Source organism: Colletotrichum scovillei (genome assembly GCF_011075155.1).
Source record: "Colletotrichum scovillei strain TJNH1 chromosome Unknown Contig00010, whole genome shotgun sequence".
NCBI classification, from domain to species: Eukaryota; Fungi; Ascomycota; class Sordariomycetes; order Glomerellales; family Glomerellaceae; genus Colletotrichum; species Colletotrichum scovillei.
In genome coordinates, this window is record NW_023336268.1 from 3153167 (window position 1) to 3174353 (window position 21187).

Consider the following 21187-nt stretch of genomic DNA (forward strand, 5'->3'; position numbering starts at 1 on the left):
GATCGTCAGGGGCCTAAACTTGACACACACCAATCCCCAATTTTCTTTCCCCAGCGCACCCACACTAAAACCACAGAAAAAGGCTGAACGCTGAACAGCCAGTGGTGCAAGCACAAGCCAACGTCCAATCCCAATCTTTGTCTTTATTCCCTCCCCCCCAGTCTTCGATGCCCACGTGCTGGAGGCCTTTCACTCGGGTATCCGTATCTTGCCTCCCATCGGGCAGCCCGCAAACAAGGTATGATCTTGTTGCCCAAGCTTAAAAATGTTGGCAGAAGGCTGGGGAGGGGCAGGCTGAAAGTTGGCAGTCGGTTACACTACCTTACCTTACGGCAATCTGCAAGGGAGGCGATGGAGTAGTAAGTAGGTAGGGAGAAAAGGCTGCAGTCCCGTTGTAGAATGTCAGGTGACCTCGTCACACATTACTCTCGTCAAGCCGGGTCACACACAAACGGCGCGTGCTCGGAGCTCGGAGGCGGCGCTCGGAAGAACGCCCAGTGTACTAGACGCGGCAGTCGGATCTTGTCCTACTGCAAGTTCACGGCCATCTCACTGTCAAATGGTCCTTCACGGGGCCGTTCGTCAAGTCAATGCGATTGGAAGGAACAGAATGATGAAATATGAGGTCATTGGATATTTTGCTCGATTACTACGCCACAGTTCCATAACCCAAGTTAACCTTGAACACGCTGTATCAACCAGAAAAAAAGAATTCCCGCACCAGCCTCCTATCTCCTGCTTCCATCGGGTTGAGCCCAAGTTGGCCAAATCTCTCTCTCTCTCGCTTCTCACGCGGACACGCCAAGGGAGGGCCAAGGCTGGTTTATCCAAGATGATATTGAAAATCTCTGCCCGTGTAATAATCCCTCCCAAGACGTATGCCCCTTTGCGATCATAATATGAAGGTGCCATGGTTACTATACACAAGATGGGAAGGGGGGTTTACGCCACCATACTTCGTTACGACTCTTTCCATGAAATGTCGTTCAACAAGATTTTTATTTCTCCAACTGCCGCCGTGTTTTTGTGATGAACAAGATCTCGGCCTGCCAACCCCTTCCCATCGGTAGAATCGAAAGAACCCAGTGTAGGTGGCAAGTGGTTGGCGGACCGGGTGACGTGTTTTTAAAAAAGGTATTGGTGTTGTGGTAGTGGCGGGTTGTAGTTTGAGGGTAGGTAAGGGGGGGTAGGAGGGGGAATGTCTCGAGACGAAAGCCCCCCGTTTGGTTGGTTGGTTGGTTGGTTGTGATATCCAAAAGTTGTCTAAATTGTAGATAGTTGCAAAAGGAGTGGACGGCGTAGGGAGGGAGGTCGTGGCCGAAAGGGCGGATTTTTTGTGTATGGTTGTGTCCAAAAACAAGAGAGATTTGATAGATGTATCCAACGCAAAAAACCCATATCGTAATTTCCCAAGATATGTTTACCCTACACCATGATACAAATGAAAAATCCGACGACACTGGTCGTTTTTTTCGGAAGACGCCCCCGAGTAAGCCAGCGTCGGGAGATTGAACACCACAAAACGCCTTTGATGCCAGAATTGTGTAGAAAGAAGTAATTCAAAGAAAGCCCCAGGACAGGCTTTTTAGGTCGTTTGTCGTCATGACGTGAGGTGCTCATGCGTTGGTAACCTTTGATGAGGGGAATTAGCTTTCTCAGGGTTCATCTCATTTTAAGAACATCTCATCTCTCATAAACTTACTCGGAGAATCTTCCGCGAGTAATCTTGGTTGTCGGCAATGCTGCCATCGCTCATGCGTCGGTGCGCCAGGGTGGGATCCATGCGGGAGTCGGACATGGAGACGCCGCTGCTGCTGGGCGGCTTGGAGCCGCCGATGAAGGCGTTGACGGCGGCGTTGCGGCGGTGCTCCTCCTCGATCTCGGCGTTGCGCTTCCTGCGGACGAAGAAGAAGGCGGCGCCGACGATGGCGGCGATGGCCACGACACCGACGACGACGCCCGCGGCGATGCCGGCGACGTTAGTGCTCTTCTTGGGCGTCTCGGTTGCCGCGGCCGATGTTGTCGCGACGGGGGTCTCGATGACGGTTGAGACGACGCCGTTGGCGGCGGTTGTTGTCGTGGCCTTGGTGGTGGCTGCGGCGGTTGTGGTGGTTGCGACGTCTTCATCGGGAACGACGAGCTTGAGACCCGTGTTGAAGACGGAGTAGTACATCATGTCATCGACACCACCGCCTTTCACACAGGTTAGCCATTACATCAAAAGTTGAACAATGAGACGTAGGGTAACATACAAGCCTCTTCCGGGTAGAACGGGCAAGGGAAGTTGCACTTCTTGTCGTCGACGACGTCGACCTTTGGCGGGTACGAGTCACCGCAGTAGCAGTCCTCGCCGTTGATAGCAGCGACATTCTTCTTCTGCTTCAATTGGCATTCCTGTGTGCATGATCCGGTACTGATATTCTCGACGGGGTACTTCGTCCATGTCGTTGATGACGCGTTGTAGCATCCGTGGTTGGTGATGGCGCCTGGCCTCGCGGCCTCACTGGGCTTCTGGTATCCTGAGGTAGTGGTGGCAGTCTGGGCTGAGCTGAAGCCAAAGGCCACGGCGGCCAGAACAGCTACTGAGTACTTCATAATGGTTGTCGAGGGGGGGTATAACGAAAGCGTTGAAACGAAAAGTAGGTTGAATGAAGGTGCGGTCTCGAATCGATTCCAGGACTCGAAGACGATGACAGGTCTTGCGGGTTCAAGGGTTGTCGACGTGTCTCAGGGGTTATTGCCTCGGTGCGGTTCAGTCGGCCACCGAATGCTTTCCCAGATATCGAAATCCAAGCAGCGTCCTCTCGATTTTCCACCCAATTCGATTAATAAGTTGTATCCGTCGAGAGAATCGTAATTCGGTCGATCGGAGGAGGGTTAGATGATGATGATGATGTTGTTGAGGGTTGAGCGAGTGTGTCGGTCGAAGCAGGACCGTGTTCGGGTCGTGCGGCAAACAGGGCGAGTCCTAAAGAATGTGTGGGCACAAATAGGCCTCCTACTGGTTTCTTCGCGAGTTGATTTGGGCTTTTACGAAGCCTCTTGTTCTTTCTCCTTCACGTTGTTCTCTTTTGCTGGCAAAAAAAGAGGATATCACCGAGTAAATGACATTGAAAGGAGAGGGTAAATGAACAAGGGAAAAAGAGGAGGAGACCTTGGCGAGATTGGGAAGATGAGTAACAAGGCAAGGCAAGGCAATGGAAGAGGGAGAGACTTGGGGGGGAGGGGAGGAAATGGAACGAGTGACAGCGGGTGGAATTGGAGGGAACGGCTTGTTTTGTTGAAAAGAGGGAAACGAGCACGGAGTGGGTTGAGATGAGGAGGAAAAGCGAAATTAGGAGTCCACTTTGCGGCATCCCGGGGGGCTCGGGAGGGTGTAGACCCAGAATACCACAAGTACCAACTCCTCTTTTCTCTCTCTGGTGTCTGCCTCCGTCCTCTCAGGCTCTATCTCCCGTGCCCACAGAGCCTTGAGGAGGGTGGTAGTGTAGGCATGTGCAGTGTGTAGTGTACATATGAGTACTGAATAGTGAAAACTAGGGCAGGTCTAGGCAAAGGTAGGGATGGCTTCGTCTGTCTGCCATCTGGTGTGTGCACAACTTTTCCAGCTCGAGAGGGCACACACGCGTAACTTTCGACAGTGGGACACCCTCCTCGACTCTAGGACATGCCCTGCAGCAGTGTTCGGTAACAGCCAAGGGGTCCCCTGGCCACACGTCCGTGGCTTTCACAGCGGCACAGAGGCAGCGAGAGACATACACAGAGAGATAGCAGAGACGGGGGTGAAGTTGTGAACAGACTGGGATGGAAGAAAGGGAAAACCGGGGGGAAGAGAATCCACGGCTTCAGGCAGTTTTGGGAATAGCTGAGCGACAACTTGACGCGGCCGTTATCCAATGGCTTCATGCCGCGCCTGGCTTTGGCTCCATCCGAACAGATTCGATTGGGTACAGCTCTTTCGTGCTGCTGTCCAACGTTGGCGTCGATTGGATACATCCGCAGTAGTGCGACAGGGGTGAGCCATGTTTGGGTCTTCCCGGGCAAGAATTCAGGAACAAGAATTACCGTCAGGGGCGCAGTTGACTGTGCAGATCATGGGCTGTATCGGGGGTTGGCGGTACTGAGTACGGTTTGAAGAGACCGAAGTCTGTTAGATGAAGTGGTGGGAGGCCTCGGCCTGCCATAACAAGGACTCAGCTTGATGGGCTGTTCATGGTACACGCTATCGCGAGCCGTCGAGTGATCAGATCCACTTTCCAATTTAATCCTCCACATATGCGACACACCACCACGAGCTCTTGGTGTGCGATGCCGCCTGCGAGAATATCGCGCGGGCCTTCATAAATGTGATGTTGTGCACGGGGTGTATGGAAAAGGGGGAGGCGGTGAATAACTTGACACACTCGCTACATCATTGATGATACCACGGCGAGTTATGAACAGCGGCATTGAGTTGTGAAGACATACCTGTGTTCTGGAAAGTCTGAGCGCTGTTCGCTGTTCGAGGATGCGATCTTCTCATGGGCATCGCATCCCGATCGGCCGCTTCCAACCGTGGAATCTTCTCTGCTCGTGTACGATCTGCCGAATGTGCCGTTCGCTTCGCTTTGAAGTCAGAATAGGAGGTGGTTCGTGGTTGCGAAAGCGAAGACGCGAAGGGAATTCCTCTGCTGACGGTTATCTGCCGTACAACCACACAACACGGCAGTTCCCATAGTAAATGAAGAACAGCTTCTTTCTCTCTTCCCGCCTGTGTTCTTTCATCGCCTACTGTCGCCGGGGCCGTGTGTTTGACGCTGATTGTCAGGGTGTCACGCGCATGGGCGTGCATACGGTCATCCCAGACAGAACCACCCAAGAATGCTTTTGGGTGAGACTGGGATAAAAAAGAGAGAGTGTGTGTGCCATACAGAGCACCATACAGAACAGTAATACCACAGTGAGCGTACAGAAACTCAGGTACCCGTCCGTACATGATTTGTGCGGCGGGACGCCTGAGCACCGGCATCCGTTGCATTTTTTGCCGCTGGTGCCACGGATTACCTGACAGGATGAACCTTCGCTCGGTCATGCCTATTTCCCCCTCCCTCAGAGTCCCTCTTTCTTTTCTTCTTCGTCTCGTCTTTTTTGTTGCAGGCGCAGCTTGCGGGCCAGCTGGACGTATGTACCCGTCCGCGTGAGAGGGGAGGATTCGGCCCTGCTTTCTTTGCTTTCTGTTGATTCCTTCCCGCTTGACTGTTCGGACGGACGTTTTGGCTTGGATCTCTGAGTTGCAGTAGTGGCCAGCACATGCCCAGCAGTTGACTGCTGACAATGACGATGACGGGTCTGTCGACGGCTTCATAGCGTAACAGAGCGGTATTGGTATTGTAATAGCTGGCCGCTGCTATGTCCCTGATGATCATCAACGGGCAGCAAATCTTCATGCCGTCGTCGCCCCAAACGACGGCACAGGGGGGAAAACGAAACTCGTCGGAGGAGAGGGGGCAGCGGCCCAAAAGTCGCAGGTTGAAACTTGAAACGAGAAACCAACGGTGGCTGACCGTCCCAGACGAGGCCTACCGCCTATTAGTTACAACTCGCAGTATTAGCCAATATTCCGGTTGGCTGTACCGTTTGGTTTGGGGCGCTGCCGTCAGCTATCGTATCCGTACGGAGGATCCTATCACCCTATCTTGTCCGACACCAAGGCTCGAACACCTGGGGACGGGAGCCACTGAAATGGAGAACCCGGACGGGTAATGCAATGGGTACGGCAGATTGGATGTTGCCAGAGTTGGGCGTATTATCTGGGGGAAGGGAAACGTGCAGCTTCGTGCGTGAGAAATCGGCCGGTCTGGCCGGCCATCTGGTGATGGTCGAATGAGAGATTAGTCGAGATGCCGCGAACCGTTGGATTTCAGTCTCGCCAGTGCCCCGTATAAAGTAGTGTGCATACCTAAAGTACGGATACTTACACAATTACACAACGGTCATTCACTATTCGACTGGCCAACGTTGTGCATCGATGCATTATTCCAGCGCCTTTGGCGAACGGCTCATGCCGTTGCCAGCGAGGCCTCGAGGCCTGCTGCTTCGCTCGCGGTGCACGGCAGAAGGACGGCGGCGAGATTGGTTTGGATAACGCCACCCCTTTCTCCCTCTTCTACCCCAGAAGTGTGGATGGGATACGAGGACGGGCGGCCGAGCCAAGAGGCTTGGGAGAAGGCTTACAGAGAGGCTTGCAGCATGCCGGTTCGTCTTCTGGACTGTCTTGTGTCTGTCAACTTTCACAAGCAGGACTTCACAGTGACAGTGTGCAGGTAGCTTGCATCAGACGCAAGATTGAGGATGAAGGTCCCGGTCATGTCTTTCCGCCGAAGCCAGCACATAAGCTCGTGAAAGGAGCTTTTCTGTCCGCCTCTTGCTCCGTGCAGTACGAGAAGGAACATTTGATGATGGCTATTTAGAGATCAGAAGACCAGTCACCACTCTCCACGAAGGCAGTGTGGATGGAATGGGGAAAATGTAGACAGCAAATGAGGGCTCATCATCCAACGCACCAGGGAAACGTGTTCGACCCTCTGCCTCCCATGTTCCCGGGGGACCATCACCACGAAGAGTCAGAAGCACCGTCTGAGCACCGCTGCATCAACTGGAGAATTTCATCTCTTCAGTGGCTTTGGGCGGCTGTTGGACAGCGGTTGTGATCAATTGAACGCGCATATCCTGGGCTGCTGCGGAACAGAGGGGGTGGGTTTCTCGAGGAAGAAACGCTTAATCGAGAAGCTTGTCCTTAGTCGTCCGCACACTCGGGCATCCGATGCAGGTTCCTGCTTGGGGTGGCCCGGGATGCGTTACTTTTTCCTTGCTTGATATTGATGTTGCTTCTTAGCACAGCCTCAACAATCAATTAAGAAGGAAAACCCACGTCATGTTACTGTGGGCTGCTCGCTGGCTTCCTGCAGGCGAGATGTCTGATCATTCATTGATATCGATAGAACAATTTTTATGTACGTGTATTTCGAAAGAAGCATGGAAGTCCCCCTTCGCCTCCAATACTCTGTACACACAAATGCTGCGTGACATGGACGGCCTAACTAGGTTAAGCTGGGATCTATTTCTATATGCAAAAATCCAAACCAACGGACGCTATTGAAGCCCAGGCAGGTGCCGAGATGCTAGCGAAGAAAGAGGAGATGATGTTGAATGCCTGACCATGTGCTTTTTTTCGAACCCGCGACTTTGGGTAGAATCAGCATTCTCGGTTTTCGCGATGGGCAGCTGGGTTCGATATGGCGTCTCTTGATGCGGAATTTCATCGAGACTGCATTCTTCCAGAACATGAGGCGTTCTACATGTCGGTCTCGCGTCCAATCGCTACTTCGCTCTGATGGACGATGTTGCTGTTCTGTGAACTATTTCTGGCAGAGCGGTTCAGGGAGGGAAAAGGGTGGCCCTTTCCGGCCTGCAACTCCTCTTTTCAGGTAAAGAGGCCGAGGGGTTCCCATCCTCGGAGCATGTGTCAGCAGATGGTTCCTCTTCTCAAATTCTCCCTCACCAAGGCTCAGCGAGTTGCGTCTTCAGTGTCCGACTGTCGTAAGTTGATTGGGGGCCGTTTCCAAGTGACAAAAGTCTCCCTTTAACCATAGTAGATGTAAGCAGACGCCTGAAGAAGCAACGATTCTCCCTGTGCTGTGAATTCGCCCTACATGCCCGTCTCTTCAACCTTCACAGACCGCAATCTCCTCCAGCTCAAACCTTCAGACGCAGAAAAGCAACCCCTCGGCAGGATAATCCGATGCGACAGACAGCAGACTCTGGATTTCGTAGAGTTCGAACTCGCAAGTTGCAAAATCATCACATCTCATCCACCCGAGCGGCATCCTTCAGGAAACCAATACCGCCGCCAACATCCGGCACTGCCGCAAAGAACCTTCGCAGCGTTCCAACGGGTCCCATCTCTCTTGATTAATACGAAGAAAAACCACTCTCATCATTGATGACCTGTCTCTCATGCCGAGAACCCCCTTTTGGTGATGAGAGCCCGACGTGCCAATTCCCAAGCCAAATCCAGGGTCCCAGAGATCCCAGAGATAATACATCTCTAAACTCCGTTGATCGGCTCCCCGAGCTTCCTATCTCGAGTCGGTTCCCGGCTCCCGGTTTACGTTTACTCCTTGCTTTGCGGGTTCCCGAACCAGGACTTGCTAAAAGCACCGCCGCCCGAGGGCTCCATGAGTCCATTCTTGACTGTGACGCCAACGGACTAGCCATCAACCACTCGATTTCGTTCGCTGCGCGGCTGCGCTGTTTATTCCAAGATGCCGACAACTCTCCCCCCGTCTCCCAAGACGCGTCGGTGCAGGGGCAATCCCCCCTCTCCCCTCCAGCAGCGTTTAATTCTATCCACAGTCTTTTGTGCCGTTCCTCGCTGTGGATGCTCTGGAGAAGGGGTCGAGTCATTGTCCGCGGACACCTTCCCAGTTCCCTCTGCAAGCCCAACTGCCCAGAGTTCCAAGGAGAGCAAGACATATTAGCCCGAGAACCACCAAGGCAAAGCGCCAGCCAGTGACTGATGACACCGGTCGTCCCATCTTCACAGTAGTCCAAACCGCCATCCAGCTCGGCCAGTTTCGATTGTGGGAACTTGTCAAATCCGCCCCCAATCCTTCCAGTGCGTGCGGCCGGATGGGGATCCCGATCACGGCCATCTCGGGTGGGAGCCCATCGAGATAATCAGAAAAGCCGAAGCGCAGGAGCAAGGCCCAGTTCTTCACTTTTCTTCTGCGGCGTCGCCTGTTCAACGAGATGCTTTATAGCCGCCACGTACAGCGTTAGACGGGCCACGGCAGCGATGGCTTCGACCCTTCAACATCGCTTCATCCTCCGTCGCGAAATGAAAGATGGGCTTTGGCTTGGCTTAGGCTTCATCTAGGTAGGTATTGAATGTCCGTTGGCCTTGCCGCAGATCCCGCCAGTTCCCTCGCCCTAATTATCACTAGCCAAGTGCCTCATCCAACGCCCCCAGAAACGCCCGAGGCCCGCCCTGCTCAACATGCAAGCAGATTGAATGGTGTCCTTCTTTTTCATCTGAAAATCAGAACATCCTACCGTCGTGCCGTCGTATTACATCAGCAGTCTCGAATTTGAGCAACGTTGGGGCCTGGGGCATGGGGCATGGGACGACTTTCAACACACCAACTTCTCAGACATTTCCCCTCTCACTTTGTGAACATCCCGCGTCCATTATGTGAGACTGGGTCTCACATGTTTAATTGCAGAGCTCCGACACGGTTCTTCCACCATGTTTACATGTTCCAAACCCAACAGTGGTCGGGGAAGAATCTTGGAATTCAGGCACGTCTTCCAGGAGATGAGCGCCACCTTGCTTAGGCAAGACATGGCTCCTGATCCTCAGCTTGGTGAAATTCCATATCATCACGGGCAAAAGTCCCACAAACAGGATTCATTCATGACGCTTCCTTTACGAAAATAGAGCGGCATGTCGGGCTTGAAGCTTTCTTCACTTTGGGAATCATGGCGGCCATAGACCAAGGGGACAGAACTTTGCCGCCGTGCATACATCTTATTCCGGCTGCCTTGCACTCCCATATTCCCGGTAAAGAGCTGATTTAGGAGAGACCCAGGAACCAAAATGCCACAGCCCTAACACCGAACGTTCGATCTAGCATAGGAAAGTCGAACCACGGCAAGGCACATGGAAACCGTTCAGGATCATGGTGCCCCATCCCCGAGGCACTACACTAATATGAACCAAGTCTCCAAGAAGTTACAAACTTCCCCCTGCAGCCCGCAGCGAAAAGGCCGGAAGACCGGCTTACGCCTGCCGTGGACGACAGTACGGGAGTACAGTGTCGTCTCCGTATCTTTACGTGAGCTGAAATGTCGCCGACTGCGACAAGATCGAGAACTTCGCTGCTGAATTGTGGAGCAAAGTGCCAGTTCTAGATCCGGTCGCCGATGGCCCGCCCGTCCGCGTCCGCACCCCCCTTTCCATGTGCCGAACGTCAACATTGGAACAAAGAAGACTTGAACATCCTGACGAAACTCCTGCATTGGTTTCTTCGATAGTCTCTCTTCGGCCGTTACAGAAGTCATCTTCGCATCCGCTCTTGCGCGTGCAGAAGTCTTTTTTTCCCGCATCATCGAGATGCAGCCGCTGTACGTGTCAAGACGAGAAGGGGCTTAATGTTGATGTTTACAAACCATTCCCCCACAGTAAACCGGGAACGCGTTCTCTCACGCTCCCTCAGCCTTTGAAAGTTCAATGGGCCAACAAAAAAAGGTTCTAGACCCCGTCTCCCGCAAATATCTCAGGCACGCATGCTTCTTGCGTCATCCATAGAGAGCCGAGAGAGGATCCCCAAGGCCTCGAACTGTCCCTGATCATCTCTGATCTTCCTTTTTTGAGTTATTTTGCCACGAGCTGAAGATGCCTTATCCGTTCCCAGTGGGGAGGTCGGCTACAGCTGTCAAATATGCCACGTGTGACTTTTGAGTAAGTTTCGCGATGGGCGGGTGATTTGTGCAGCACATGCTCGCTGTGCCCAATGCCCCAAATCTAGGTACGCTCCTTGCCATGCCTCATTGAACGGTCGGGTCCCCTTTCTCTTCCTAGCCTTACATCGCTATACCTCCAAAGCAAAATTTTCCACAAGCATCGAAAGATACACGTAACACAGCCTCGCCAGGGACGTCCCGAATCGTGATTGCACTTCCGGAAGTGGTACGTGGGTAGTCTCCAACCCGACCCAAAGAGGAAGAAGCTCCCAAGGCTTTTCCCGCCGAGTGACGAGTCGAAGGCTCGAAGATGGGGAGAGGAGGGTCCGTGGCCGCGCGTTTCCCGGACCGGCCTCCTGAAGCGCTCGGCCAGGGTGTAAGGAAAACGGTACCTGGCCCGAAGAGTCTGTTAAGCTCGGCCACCGGTGGATGCCAAGCGTTAGTGTGCTCTTTTTCAGCTTTGAAGAGTTCATCTGATGGAGCTTAAGGAACAGTGGCTCTTTTTTTTTTTTGAGTTTTTCCTCCCCTGCATTGCGCGGCGCGCCGCCTTATATCCTAACAGCCCGCCGAAGTTGGGTGAAAAAAGTACCTCAATTGGAGCAGCGTGCTAATGGATGACATGCGGTTCCCATATCGACGCTATGAAGCAATGTTAACCGTTTTTTATTCTGGTCAGATCGATTTACCGTGCTCCTCTATTGAGCTACGGAGGTGAGGCAAGCACGTGACTTGAGATCAAGATAGATCGTATCTCGTAGAGCTTCAATGGCAGTCGTCATCGATAGCGCCGCACGTAGCTGGGTGCCTACCTTACACAAGTGATCTTTGGACATCTCCACTTGGAAAAATTCATAATTTGAGGTTTAGAGGTCGTACTTGTATCTTTGTCTCTATAACAAGCTCCAAGTCTCTATCTCGAATGCTTCCAAAGCTGGACTTGAGGGACTCATAGATCGACAGTTGACTAGGGGGACTCAAACAATGGATCAACCAAATGGGATATATCGATTTGGACTAATTGCATGCTTCTTATCCTTGCACTATTCTTCGAACGACATCGACAATGTCATTGGAAGTGCGACAAAGGCAACTTCATGCTACAGAAGATAAGTTAGAAAATTGAAACATGGTCCACAAGGTCAAGTCTGCAATAACATGAAATGATTCCAGAGCTGACGGTCATCCTTTGGATTCTTTTTGTCACCTTGATCAAACTCAGAATAACTTGCTACTGGCATGAGCCCTCCTATGAAGGACTGAAGTTAAACAAATCTTCAATCCAGTGTTCTTGGGTTATTTCGACTAGAGGAGAATGCGTCACGTACACTCAACTGTTATTTCAGAGATACAGCCCCTGGCTAAGAGGAATGGAAGAATGAGATATCATACAATGAAGTTCTGTTGATTTTATGAAAAACTATTGTCACGATTTGATGGAGATAGTTTGAACTGTTTTCTCATTTTTAGAAATTCATACAATCGTCCACTTTCGGCATGTGCATGAATTTTTCTTATTGGCATGTGCTTGTCGTTTTTCGGTTACATGTTTCGTTTACAGCGAGAAAGTATAATTGTATCATTACACAACAATGTAGTTGATATTTGTCTTCGCTCTGATAGAACGTATTGATAACAAGCCCTACAACTTTGATTCCCATCGAAGTATTGTGTCTCCATCTGATTCCGAATCCTAGTCAGAGTTTCGTTAATATATTTCTAGATAGAGTTCAGTCATCAACCTTTACTAGCAAATGCTTCATACGTGTACAACGCGAAGAACGTGTCTAGTCCTTCTTTCCTACGGTATCGGCACATTTCCATTATCCACCCACTCATTATTAGTCAGAATCACCTCTCTGACCAAGCCTTCACGTTGAAAGTAGCACCTTGGATCAAAAGACTGCGCTCCAAGTACTACTTGTTGTGTAAAAGAGTCGCGGTGTGTCGTGGCCATGGTGAGGCAGGTAATGTCTGTGTCGGCGTCAACACCCTTCAAGGTAGCTGGTTGAGCCGTTTTCCAGGAGGAGGCATCGTTGTAAATGACGTTAATGTTTGCATTGTTGTCAAGGTAAAGGACGTAAGTGAATACTCTCTGCAGAGTATCTGAACTTCTGGCAACTGAAAATGCAGAAAAGGGTGCACCTCCTGGCATATTTGTGACAGCTGGGAAGTCTTTGATTGGTTAGCTTATTTGATGAACATCCAGTACAATAAAAGACAACAACATACCTGTAGGCCATGAGTCTGCATAATCAGTAGCGAGCTCATCGGATCCAAGATCCGGTATCAGCGCAACCAAGGCTCCATTGAACTGGTAGAATATCCCATAACCTCCTTGGACAGCAATCTTGCTGAAGTTGGCCGATAGTGGAACCAACGCTAGCCGACTGTCACTATCCGCAGAGACATTGAGTCTCTTCTTGTCCCACTCGGCTGCCGGCGAGAATTCAGTCCTAAGGCGATTTCGCACCTCGACAATTCCACCACTGCTTTCCTGATATATAACCCAAGGCCAATATGCTGCGACGCTACTATTGACACGGGAGTTCAACACCATGTTCTTGATGCTGTCTTCTTCATAATTTGGGTTCAGAGCATCGTTGATGCTCACTCCGAGAACACGGCCGTCATCGTTTGTGTAAAATACCTCAGTTTGCGGCTTTAGAGACCGGCCTGTTAGCGCTCACTCACATCCGCGTAGAATAGCGCTTGAAAGTTACCCACCTGGTATGAAGCATCATACTGAATGATAGTCGCCCCCAAGCGAGCACTTGCATCCGCAGATGAGTTGAACTTATCCGGCGTCTGCCATGATGAGTTGCCGCTTGTCTTCGTCGTGTCATATGTCGACCGATGTACTTGATAGTCGTCGTCTTGATAAAACAGAAATAGTTCAACTCCCCCAGACTGACTCCATCCGGTGACGGTAAGTGGCGATCCTTGACGTATTGATTGTGATTTTGTTGTCGTGTTGGAGGCATCCGTGGGATTCGGTGTACTGGTAGGGCTAGCCACGCTCGTGGGCAACGAATCGCTGACCTGCGCAGCTTTCATCGCCTTGCTTCCCAATATCCCACCGATGACAGCTGCTGCAACCACAAGAACGACTATGACTCCTCCAACGATGAGCCATAGCCGTTTTCTTCGCTTTGGTTGCTCAGATTCAAGCTCTGCGACTTCGCCTTGCCCCGAAATTATGTGTATTTTGTCGGTATCGTTGTGGTCAGAAACTGCTTCCTTGCCGCTCTCGTAATAAGAATGATTGGAGACCTGGAGTCCGGACCACGTGGGATCTTCTGTGCGTGCGAACTTCTCTTGTTCGTGTGATACAACTTCTAGGCCTGGTTGCTCCGTGGCGTGGGAATGCGAATGGTTCCCATGGTCCTGGGTTATCAAATCAGGTTAGTTGACCATCTAGATGGTTTGTGTAACCCCGGGACTGAATCATTGTACGGCCGTTGCTGAAGACTTACATGAGCTGCAGACATCGCGAGACACTTCGGAATTGATTTGGCTCAGCCTTGACATTTGGGAATCAACGAAGGACAAACACAGAGAGAAAAGAAACGGTAAACCACAATGGCGCAGCGGACTAGTGAGACGAACTCTTTAACGAGCACCAGCAAAGATCGTCAGAACCACCGGGGTCTGACGGAAACGTCTCAAAATCATGGCACAGCAACTCCAACTTGCACCAACACCAACATATTGCCATGCGTGATTCGTTCGGCTGCATGCCAGAATATCAGGCTGGGCCAAATATGCGCAGTGACCCCCACATATCTGCCAGATTCGGTGCCTCTGTCCAGGGGTCCTATGCAGTTCAGGATGCAAGGCGCCAACAGCCAAGCCAAATTTGCAGACTGAACCAACGCAAGCGCCCTGAAATCTGACTTGCTGCCTGGAGGAACACCTGATAATCCATGGGTGTGAAACAGGGTGCGTGAAATTTGAATTAATCTCCCAGCCAGCCAGATTGTTGCGGTATCTCCAGAAAAGTCGCGATACTTGTGTCGACAACTTCATGGTGTTGAGCTCAACTTTCGTACGTTAAAACTGGAATAGTCTAGATCTCTAAACTCGTTTCACCCAAGATCTCAGTCTCCGCCGATGGCAACAAAATCTCCTTAGCTCGTCGGCATCCGTGAGCGCTTGCGCCGACCGCTCCCACACTCCGTCCGCTCCGCATCAGGGGCAAGGGTCCTATAATTGGTGATATCCACAGATGGCAGGGGTTGTCCGACCAGTCATAAGCGCAACTCGCAATCATGCCATCCACTTCCACGTCAGTCCGGATTTCCCTGCCGCGCCGCTCCAACGTTATCTTGAGCCCAAATCTCCATGGAGCCGGCCAAGCGTTTCCTTCTTCCTCTTTAGACGACATACACCCTAAACCTTCTCTTCACGACGACGAAGCGCTTCCGAAAATGCCGTCTCTCGGGGTGCACTGGACACCTCTAAAGATTGGCCTTCTCACGGCCGTCTTCCTGATATCGGCCTGGTGGATACTGCCGTTCCAACTGGTGTGTTTTTTCTCCCGTTCCTCCCCGCGAGCGGTTACGGTGCTCTGTGCCGTAACAGTCGAAGTTTGTTGGGTCCGGCAGCTAACCAGGGGTGGTCCCCCTCGAAAAGCCCGCGATCCCTGAATCCATCGCGCATGGCTCCTCGCCTAAACCCGCAACTCCAGACCAACAGAGTGCGTCTTCAGAACACCGGCCGCTCATCGTGTATGCGTATCATGACTCCGAGAGCGCGCGGGCAAACCTTGATTACTTTGTCAACAAGGGTATCCACAATGGCGCAGACTTTGTCTTCATCTTCAATGGAGATGCGAACGCGTCGAGCACCATTCCTGACCTGCCAAACATTAGCATCGTCAAGCGGGATAACACCTGCTTCGACATGGGTGCTATTGGCGAAGTCTTGAGGAAGGACGACTTGTGGAAGAAGTATAAGCGGTTCATCACGATGAACGCTAGCATTCGAGGGCCGTTCTTACCGGCGTGGAGCTCGTCCTGCTGGTCGGACTTATACCTGAGCAAGGTGACGGAGACAACCAAGGTAAGCCTTCACAGATTTTCGAAATTGACATGACGTGAGCTCTAAGACAACTTTTTTCAAACAGCTCGTTGGAATGACACTCAACTGCATCCCCAGACTGCACGTTCAGTCCATGATCTTCGCTACTGACGATGTCGGCATGGGCATCCTCTTGGACCCCACAGTCGCAACAAGCGCGTCTGAAGACGACCGCTTCGGAAGCAAAGACGCTCCCGTCGGTCTCAGCGGGTGTTATGCGGACTGGAACGCCGCGGTCCATGCCGAGGTCGGAACGACGGGCCTGATCATGAACGCCGGCTACAAAGTCGACGCCATGATGACCGCTCTGCATTCCGAACAAGGAGTCGAAGAGTACTGCAAGGCTCACCCGGATTCCGGTGACTTGTTGTGGGACAAGAAGTATTTCGGGAGCAACATTCACCCCTATGAGACTGTCTTCATCAAGGCGAATAGGAATGTTGATCCGTCTCTGATGTCGTCGATGACAGATTGGCATATGCGGATGAAATCTAACAGCTTCGATGTGTGTGGCTCTTGACTGGCGTTTGAGAGTGAGATTCTGTATGATATCCAATAGACTGTAGAAAACCTAGATAGAGTGTATATGTTTGGTATTTTCAAGCGATTTCAACAACACAGAAGACTTTGAAGCCAACGATGGTTAAAGATAGTGTTGTTGAAAGCCGAGCTTGTTGCGCCACCAAGCTCCTTTCCGTGGTTGGGGTGGCATTCTCAAACGGGTATCGCCTTACTCACTTGATTGTAGCCATAGCTCTTTGCTGTCTCTTCTGATCTTCTGTGGTCTGATCTTCTGAGCTCGCTAACCGCTAGAAAATATGGAATTTTCGTCAGATTTCAAACATCATCAAGGTGATGCCTTAGAGTGGATTCACGTGAGTTACCTTTGGACTGATACAACGCATCTAAGAATCTCTGTATTGAGACAACTGAGTGCATGATAGGTATAGTTGTAAGACCGCACTTAATTACAATTATTTGAGTACTGTTTCGATCCTTACTTTTTGTCATACTATTGTAATGTTTCTTCTCGGAGATGAATAGCAACACTGCCAGAGAGACAATGTAAGGTTCAGCCACAATGTGGCGCATAATATGGCTCAATCTCCATTACATAACTTTACATTTTCCCCAAGTCCCAAAGTCCGGGTTTGAAAACTTCGCAACCTGCGCATTTCCCCTCCCTCCTTTAACCCCTCCACCCCTCAGGCCTCAGGTCCAGGAAACACATCACCAACGAACATTTCAGCACGTTCGAGCAACAGCACAGCACAGGACAGCAGCAGCAGCTCCCTCCCGATTCCACACACCCCGCCAAGGTCAGGCATTCGTGCATGCTAGCCAGCTGTGGTGTCATCACAAAAGCTGAAACGGCAAGGCGGTTCATTACCTTATCCGATCGTACACCAAAGTGCAGCGCAAAAGCCACCAGTGCATCCGTACCACCACGCACGCCGTTTTTTCGTTTTGCTTGACTACGCTTTTTGCGCCAAATCGGCAGTTTGGCCGGAGGGGTTGTCTTGCTTTTCTTACTCTGACTCAGTAGTGCGGGAAAGTCAGTCAGCATTGAGCAGAGTCAGATCAGATTTTCGGTAGGCTTACTTGCAGCCTTTCCTTACAAATTCAACCTGCATTTTCTCTCTTGTTCCAAATCCCCCCTCCATTAGCTCCGTCTTAGATATCGGATATCATGAAGGGAGGGGACGGAAGAGGGGAGTCTGCTCATGCAGGGCCAGACATGATCTTGGGATATGCGCGTATTTTCTTATCAACCGCTGCTTTCCCTACTGCTATACATGTGTGAAATGTTGACTAACTCTTGACTTTTTGGTATCATAAAAGTCAGTACCGGGAATTTCAGTCCGTCGCAAACGGCCAACAGGCGCTGCTCACTACACACTACGGAGCACCTGCCCCTCTACAAGGAGCTTTGGATTGGCAGAAGGGCCCCTGCGGTGCCGATCCGCCCCCCGCCGAGTCAGTAAACTACCCCGAAAATGCCGGCCATGCTAGATGACCCGGCGAGCCCCACCATCTACCGGGTGTCCGGGGTAACGCCGTACCCGGACCCGATGAACCCCTCCTTGCCGGCCGACATCACCCCGCGTCAAGTGACGCTCCGCGATCGCCAGACCGTCGCCACCATCATCCCCTTTGCCTCGCGGCACGAGGTCCCTCCCTCCCTGGTGCGCTACCTAAGCGACCAGCTCAACAAGGAAATCGAGGGCGGCGACACCTACCCGATGATGGAGACCATGACGGCCGAACAATTCGGCGCCTACTGGTTCCAGAACTTTGGCGCCGTCATGATGCTGGGCAACATCGAGCAGCCGCACGCCGAGCTCAACGACGACATGGACTGGTCCCGCGAGTGCCTCGGCAGCTTCTACATCAAGCCGAACTACCCGGGCCGCAGCAGCCACGTGTGCAACGCGGGCTTCCTCGTCACCGACGCCTCGCGCAACCGCGGCGTGGGCCGCCTCATGGGCGAGTGCTACATCGACTGGGCGCCCAAGCTGGGCTACACCTACTCCGTCTTCAACCTCGTCTACGAGACCAACGTGGCCTCGTGCAAGATCTGGGACGCCCTCGGCTTCAAGCGCATCGGCCGCGTAAAGGGGTGCGGCAACCTCGCCTCGTACCCGGGCACCCTCATCGACGCCATCATCTACGGGCGGGACCTGCCCGTACCCGGCAGCAACGGCGCAGAGTCGGAGGACCTCGTGAGTGAAGAGCGTTTCGACAAGATCAAGTTTTATTTGAAATATGGACGGTATCCGGCGGGTGCTGACCGCGCCGAGAAAAGCAGGCTCCGGAGCGCGGCGACGCACTATAAGCTGGTGGGCGAGGGGGAGGCCGGCGGCGGGGGCGAGCGGCTGATGCTCAAGGACAAGGAGGTCGTGCCGGATCCGAGGAGGCAGTACGAGATTGCGCGCGAGGTGCACGCCGCCGGCCACGGCGGGATCAACAAGACGACGGCGACGATTGCGGAGAAGTACCACTGGAGCCGCATCAAGGAGACGGCGAGCGACGTGATTCGGAACTGTACGGAGTGTAAGGAGCTCGGCAAGACGCCTGCGCCGGGGGGTGGGAACGGGAGTGGTGCCAAGGGGAGGTCGGCGGCGGCTTTGGCAGCTGCTGCTACTGCTGCTTCTACTACTTCTTCTGCTCCGCCTGTATCGGTTGTGAATCCCCTCACAAATACTTCATTTCATCACACTCATTCAACATCACCGCCGCCGCAGCCGCTATCACCAGGGCCTACCTCGACAGTTCTTAGCACCGCAGACCATGTTCTTTCGCTTCAACACCAACATCCACATCATCACCACCACCTCCCGCCCCTATCACCGCCAAGATCATCACCCTACGCCGAAGTCACCTCCTTACCACCCTCTCACACCCTCCGTGACCCTTCGGCCTCGCCCTTACCACGGCACCCGCACCATAACCCTATGCTACAAGACGAGTCCTTCCAGCCGATTGATCCGCAGATCATTGGCGGGCTACAGCCGCCGGGGCCGACGTCACATCACGATCTCCATCATCACCATCATCACGAGAACCCGTATAACCCTTACCACCCTCACCACACCGATTTCCAGGCGTTGCTCAACGCGACGGAGGCCGAAGAAGGGGTAGAGGGGTTGGGTGAGATGGGGGTGTCGGCGGAGGAGGCGGCTGCTGTGGATCGGGATCTGGATATGTTGATTGAGCAGGGGGATGACGATGATGTTGGGGTTGGGGTGGGCGTAGATGGAGACGCGGATGCGGTTATGGGGGAGAAGGACGGGAGGGAGAAGGATGTCTATTCTATAGAGTTTATCAATGGGTGATCTCAATGAATGAGAGGAGAGCGGTCTGGTGGTGTGGCGTGGTGTATATTTGGCGTCTTGAATACCATGGTTGAGGGCGGAGGCGGCGGAGGCGGATCTGTCCTTTTTTTCTATTCCATTTCATTTACTTGATAGACTTTGCACAACTTACTAACATGGCAAGCGGACATGTCAGCAATTCAGACTTTACTTACTTAGATGCTTTCATGAGGAGCATGTCCTGGCTTAGTACTTTGACACTAGGTTGCGCTTAAATCACAGTGTGTGACTTTCCCTCGAAAGCTGAGTCTCATTGCAACGGGTCATCGAGGCCGACAGAGCTAGGATAGAAAACATCAGTCTCGTGAATGATTTCTCAATTATGTACCTACCTACCTTATTCGCGTTGTCCTTTCCCGATCTCTTCTATGCCATTTCATGTTACTTAGGGGCATGGAGCCGAGCGCCGGAGCGGATGGCAGATAGTGTGGGGCACACAGCCCGGGCCGGTCATTCGGGGCGTCGCTTCCGTCCGGGATGAGCGGGGCGCACTAATGCCGTGCCTAGTACCGTAATCTCAAAAACTCTTTTCTCGGCCAAATCTAAGAGCTACCTTAGCTTCAATTAAAGCGGTTAAAATGACGCGGCCATTAATCGTAACCACGGGCAGAGAGTTCTTGCAATTCTTCTCTTTTTCATGGAAGATTTGAAGTTCTTTGGTGCCGCTAGTATCCGTGGGTACTCTGAAGTATGTACTTCCGCGCTCTGCAAACATGCCGCCTCAAGTTTTTGCTTCTCCTTGAGTCAAGCTCCAGCCCAAGCACGAGGCTTCCACGATTCGTGGGGGTGTGTGTGTCGTGCAACTGAACAATGCACTGAACCAGCCGGCGACAACGGCCGGGGCGAACATGCTTCCGTCTCATCTTTCTGACGGGATCCTGGAAACGCGAAAAAGACAGGGGGCTGCCAAGACCTAATTTTCGGATTCCCTCTGGTATACGTAAGGATCCAAACTCTAAAAAAACCCAGCGCTTGAAAAGTTGAAACCTGTTCGGATTGCATTTGCTTTGACTCCGTTTCTATCTCGTCTTGCGTGCTACCCAAGGTCTTGGGGGGGTGTTTTTGGATTGTTAATGTTGGGTTGACAGCAAAGGCAACGGGTTAGAAGAGGGTGTTGAAGTCTCACAGCGTTCGGATCCCTCACTCAAAGCCAACGGATCTGCAGACACCGAGAGAAGAAGAACGGGGCCAGGAAAGCGACCGACGATACAATTACAGCCTCCCTCAGCGGGCGGCGGGTTGTGTGTCCTCCGGTATCTGGTCGGCAGGACCGATAATGCTCACGAATTTATGGACCATCCCGTCGCGGTTCGTGCTTCTCTCTCATGCTCTGCCCTGCCATGTCCATCATCCATCTATCTGGCCTCGTGGGCGCGGAGATCAAAGTGGGACCTCTCTCTCAATTACAATTCACAGACTCAATCTGTTCGAAAAGCAAAGACGTATTACACACGACGTGATTGGGTACACAGTATCCCCCGCGAGATGGCATGCCGGCCTGTTCGGCAGGGCTGGCGAGCATAATCCCCGTTAAGCAACGTCTTTGCCCATGCCTATGCTCAACAGCCCTGCCGTTGGCTCACAGAACCGTGCTTGCACTCTATCGAGTTGCCCTTCTTTTACCGCACAGCTTCGGTGTACGGAGTACGGATGTCAGTCTTGCCAGGGAGGAGGCCACCTCATCATCCCAACTTCACCAACTCCAGACGGCACCCAGATTTCATATATAT

At 52.3% G+C, this 21187-nt stretch overlaps 4 protein-coding genes across 4 annotated transcripts; 2 read left to right on the plus strand and 2 right to left on the minus strand.

Moving 5' to 3' along the window:
- Positions 1 to 612: 612 nt before the first annotated feature.
- HER10_EVM0003723 (transmembrane alpha-helix domain-containing protein) lies at positions 613 to 3456 on the minus strand. The gene is made up of 3 exons (XM_035473387.1): positions 2253 to 3456; positions 1703 to 2193; positions 613 to 1631 (listed from the first exon to the last, which is right to left on the minus strand). Exons 1-3 carry the CDS (start codon positions 2593 to 2595, stop codon positions 1617 to 1619), a joined length of 849 nt encoding a protein of 282 aa, XP_035327823.1. The 5' UTR covers positions 2596 to 3456; the 3' UTR covers positions 613 to 1616.
- An 8683-nt stretch (positions 3457 to 12139) lies between these two features.
- On the minus strand, positions 12140 to 14058 carry HER10_EVM0012518 (uncharacterized protein). Its single transcript, XM_035481912.1, has 4 exons — positions 13977 to 14058; positions 13228 to 13887; positions 12733 to 13162; positions 12140 to 12675 (listed from the first exon to the last, which is right to left on the minus strand). Exons 1-4 carry the CDS (start codon positions 13989 to 13991, stop codon positions 12302 to 12304), a joined length of 1479 nt encoding a protein of 492 aa, XP_035328616.1. The 5' UTR covers positions 13992 to 14058; the 3' UTR covers positions 12140 to 12301.
- A 428-nt stretch (positions 14059 to 14486) lies between these two features.
- On the plus strand, positions 14487 to 16414 carry HER10_EVM0000315 (uncharacterized protein). Its single transcript, XM_035470102.1, has 3 exons — positions 14487 to 15026; positions 15136 to 15564; positions 15629 to 16414. The coding sequence occupies exons 1-3, from the start codon at positions 14772 to 14774 to the stop codon at positions 16100 to 16102; spliced, it is 1158 nt and encodes a 385-aa protein (XP_035327502.1). The 5' UTR covers positions 14487 to 14771; the 3' UTR covers positions 16103 to 16414.
- A 362-nt stretch (positions 16415 to 16776) lies between these two features.
- Positions 16777 to 19418, plus strand: HER10_EVM0012916 (uncharacterized protein; the record flags this gene model as incomplete). The annotated part of the gene is made up of 1 exon (XM_035482293.1): positions 16777 to 19418. Exon 1 carries the CDS (start codon positions 17580 to 17582, stop codon positions 19416 to 19418), a length of 1839 nt encoding a protein of 612 aa, XP_035328652.1. The 5' UTR covers positions 16777 to 17579.
- Between the last annotated feature and the right edge of the window lie 1769 nt (positions 19419 to 21187).